This window comes from Diaphorina citri, unplaced genomic scaffold (genome assembly GCF_000475195.1).
Source record: "Diaphorina citri unplaced genomic scaffold, Diaci psyllid genome assembly version 1.1 scaffold2572, whole genome shotgun sequence".
Lineage (NCBI taxonomy): Eukaryota > Metazoa > Arthropoda > Insecta > Hemiptera > Psyllidae > Diaphorina > Diaphorina citri.
In genome coordinates, this window is record NW_007379992.1 from 29,513 (window position 1) to 33,630 (window position 4,118).

Here is a 4,118-nt window from a genome sequence, read left to right on the forward strand (position 1 = left end):
ATGACAAGAAGGTCCAGTCTTTCCTAATAACTACCAATATAGTGTTGAAGTCAACCATCCATTTATTGGCCTTGCTCGGCGTAGCTTAACATAGGTGACGCTAAAACCGGTCTTAAATTATCTAAAGCTGTGTTATCTAAAACTTTCTCGCTTTGAGTTTATAGGTCGTCGCGACAAATTTCAAGATCAGAGCTCATTTGTGTGAGATGTCAAAAATCCCCCAAAAACCGGTTTTTTTGGCTTTATGGTTTTCTGGACAAAATTTGCACCACCACTTTCATGTTCTCGGTAAAAAGACCTTTAATTTGATATATAGGTCGACTAGGTTTGGATAAGTCCTTCTAATAGAAGTCTTCTATGAGGTCAGACAGACAGACAGACAGAGTGACAGACGACACCGAAGCGAATACAATAGTCCGTCCCTTATACCTTTTTAGTCCGTCCTTCCTTTATTTTCATAAGTTTGGTTTTGCAGGCGACTAGAAAGTCGCGCCTGTGACGGGCCTAAGGCAAAAACACAGCTCATATAGCAACAAGGACGTAGAAGGAAACGGAAGCGACTAATTCAAATTGCATAGGGATGAGAGCACAAAGCTCTATGCTCTAGCCTGAGCCTCGCAACGCAACGGCCGGTCACGGAATCAATTTGTAAGTTACAAGTTTTTCGAAAGCTAATTTAAGAACAAGTATGTACAGTAAAATTTATATGTCAAATACATTTTCAATTAGTTTTTATTCGTTTCTGGGTCTTTTTTGGGTTCAGGGTCTATTTTGGTTTCAGGGTAACTTTTTGTAAGTTACAAGTTTTTCGAAAGCTAATTTAAGAACAAGTATGTACAATAAAATTTATATGTCAAATACATTTTCAATTAGTTTTTATTCGTTTCTGGGTCTTTTTTGGGTTCAGGGTCTATTTTGGTTTCAGGGTCTGTTTTGGGTTTAGGGTCTATTTTGGTTTCAGGGTCTTTTTTGGGTTCAAGGTCTGTTTTGGGTTCAGGGTCTATTTTGGTTTCAGGGTCTGTTTTGGGTTTAGGGTCTATTTTGGTTTCAGAGTCTTTTTTGGGTTCAGGGTCTATTTTGGTTTCAGGGTCTGTTTTGGGTTTAGGGTCTATTTTGGTTTCAGGGTCTTTTTTGGGTTCAAGGTCTGTTTTGGATTCTGGGTCTTTTTTGGGTTCAGGGTCTTTTTTGTGTTTGGGGGCTTTTGTTGGTGCGGGGCCTCCTGTTGGTGTGGGGACCCTTGCGGTTCTTTTTGGTACTAATACTTTTTTACGATGATGCATTATCTTAAAGCCATTAAGATATAAAGGATCACTGGTAGGTCCATCCCGTAATATCCTCCAGCGGGTAGTTAGGTTCCAGTTTGGCTCACCCTCTGTTGTGGTCTTCCTGGTCCTTCTTCGTGCGGCTCTGCCTTTTGTTGGTTTTTTGTTGGGGGATCCTTTCGGGCGACCGCGTCTTGATGATAGGCTTCCATCGTCTGTCGAAACTTTGAATATGCGGCGAGGTAGCTCTTGCTCATCCTTCACCAGAACTTTTTGAATATCCTTTCGATTATCCTTGGGCTTTTGAATAAAGAGAGATGATGCCCAATCTGGGCGAGGAGGCAGTTCTATTTTTTGTGTTGCTCTGAAGGGGTTAGGTTGTATTATTCTCGTTTGGTACCACAGTGTGCTGGACTTAATGGACGTGGACATTGCGTTGTCTATCATTTTCATAAGTTTGGTTTTGCAGGCGAATAGAAAGTCGCGCGTGTGACGGGCCTAAGGCAAAAACACAGCTCATATAGCAACAAGGACGTAGAAGGAAACGGAAGGGACTAATTCAAATTGCATAGGGATGAGAGCACAAAGCTCTATGCTCTAGCCTGAGCCTCGCAACGCAACGGCCGGTCACGGAATCAATTTGTAAGTTACAAGTTTTTCGAAAGCTAATTTAAGAACAAGTATGTACAGTAAAATTTATATGTCAAATACATTTTCAATTAGTTTTTATTCGTTTCTGGGTCTTTTTTGGGTTCAGGGTCTATTTTGGTTTCAGGGTCTGTTTTGGGTTTAGGGTCTATTTTGGTTTCAGGGTCTTTTTTGGGTTCAAGGTCTGTTTTGGGTTCAGGGTCTATTTTGGTTTCAGGGTCTGTTTTGGGTTTAGGGTCTATTTTGGTTTCAGAGTCTTTTTTGGGTTCAGGGTCTATTTTGGTTTCAGGGTCTGTTTTGGGTTTAGGGTCTATTTTGGTTTCAGAGTCTTTTTTGGGTTCAGGGTCTATTTTGGTTTCAGGGTCTGTTTTGGGTTTAGGGTCTATTTTGGTTTCAGAGTCTTTTTTGGGTTCAGGGTCTATTTTGGTTTCAGGGTCTGTTTTGGGTTTAGGGTCTATTTTGGTTTCAGAGTCTTTTTTGGGTTCAGGGTCTATTTTGGTTTCAGGGTCTGTTTTGGGTTTAGGGTCTATTTTGGTTTCAGAGTCTTTTTTGGGTTCAGGGTCTATTTTGGTTTCAGGGTCTGTTTTGGGTTTAGGGTCTATTTTGGTTTCAGGGTCTTTTTTGGGTTCAAGGTCTGTTTTGGGTTCAGGGTCTATTTTGGTTTCAGGGTCTGTTTTGGGTTTAGGGTCTATTTTGGTTTCAGAGTCTTTTTTGGGTTCAGGGTCTATTTTGGTTTCAGGGTCTGTTTTGGGTTTAGGGTCTATTTTGGTTTCAGAGTCTTTTTTGGGTTCAGGGTCTATTTTGGTTTCAGGGTCTGTTTTGGGTTTAGGGTCTATTTTGGTTTCAGAGTCTTTTTTGGGTTCAGGGTCTATTTTGGTTTCAGGGTCTGTTTTGGGTTTAGGGTCTATTTTGGTTTCAGAGTCTTTTTTGGGTTCAGGGTCTATTTTGGTTTCAGGGTCTGTTTTGGGTTTAGGGTCTATTTTGGTTTCAGAGTCTTTTTTGGGTTCAGGGTCTATTTTGGTTTCAGGGTCTGTTTTGGGTTTAGGGTCTATTTTGGTTTCAGAATTCCAGAACGCTAAAAGAACTTTCACAAATGATCAACTTTCTGGGGATGATAGGGTTAGGTATAGCACGCGAAAAAAACTTCCAAAAATGATCAACTTTCTGGGGATGATAGGGTTAGGTATAGCACGCGAAAAAAACTTCCAAAAATGATCAACTTTCTGGGGATGATAGGGTTAGGTATAGCACGCGAAAAAAACTTCCAAAAATGATCAACTTTCTGGGGATGATAGGGTTAGGTATAGCACGCGAAAAAAACTTCCAAAAATGATCAACTTTCTGGGGATGATAGGGTTAGGTATAGCACGCGAAAAAAACTTCCAAAAATGATCAACTTTCTGGGGATGATAGGGTTAGGTAGTACGCGAAAAAAAACTTTCACAAATGATCAACTTTCTGCGAATTATGGGGTTAGGTCGTACACATCAAGAACTTTCACAAATGATCAACTTTTTGTGTGTTATTGGTTATAGTATAGGATTCAAAAACATATAAAAAGGGCTTCACAATCATTTGAGCGAAATTAAGAAAACAGTTGAATGTTTTTTCCCCCATTAAAATGTTCGTACTAATAAAAATAAAAATAATAATAATAATAATAATAATAATAATAATAATAATAATAATAATAATAATAATAATAATAATAATAGGAAAAAATACCTTATTTTATCCCACGAAAGAATTCCAGAACGCGAAAAGAACTTCCAAAAATTATCAACTTTCTGGGGATGATAGGGTTAGGTAGCACGCGAAAAAAACTTCCAAAAATGATCAACTTTCTGGGGATGATAGGGGTAGGTAGCACGCGAAAAAAACTTCCAAAAATGATCAACTTTCTGGGGATGATAGGGTTAGGTAGCACGCGAAAAGAACTTTCACAAATGATCAACTTTCTGCGAATTATGGGGTTAGGTAGTACACATCAAGAACTTTCACAAATGATCAATTTTTTGTGTGTTATTGGTTATAGTATAGGATTCAAAAACATATAAAAGGGCTTCACAATCATTTGAGCGAAATTAAGAAAACAGTTGAATGTTTTTTCCCCCATTAAAATGTTCGTACTAATAAAAATAAAAATAATAATAATAATAATAATAATAATAATAATAATAATAATAATAATAATAATAATAATAATAA

At 38.1% G+C, this 4,118-nt stretch overlaps 2 protein-coding genes across 2 annotated transcripts in view; both read right to left on the bottom strand.

Moving 5' to 3' along the window:
* Positions 1-536: 536 nt before the first annotated feature.
* LOC103519153 (keratinocyte proline-rich protein-like) lies at positions 537-1,695 on the bottom strand. The gene is made up of 2 exons (XM_008484238.3): positions 784-1,695; positions 537-645 (listed from the first exon to the last, which is right to left on the bottom strand). Exon 1 carries the CDS (start codon positions 1,692-1,694, stop codon positions 870-872), a length of 825 nt encoding a protein of 274 aa, XP_008482460.1. The 5' UTR covers position 1,695; the 3' UTR covers positions 537-645; positions 784-869.
* A 286-nt stretch (positions 1,696-1,981) lies between these two features.
* Positions 1,982-4,118, bottom strand: part of LOC103519155 (protein TsetseEP-like) — a 6,642-nt gene continuing 4,505 nt past the window's right edge. The window contains exon 2 of the mRNA XM_008484240.1: positions 1,982-2,985. Coding sequence (XP_008482462.1) covers positions 1,982-2,985 — 1,004 coding nt within the window. The remainder of the gene's footprint in view (positions 2,986-4,118) is intronic.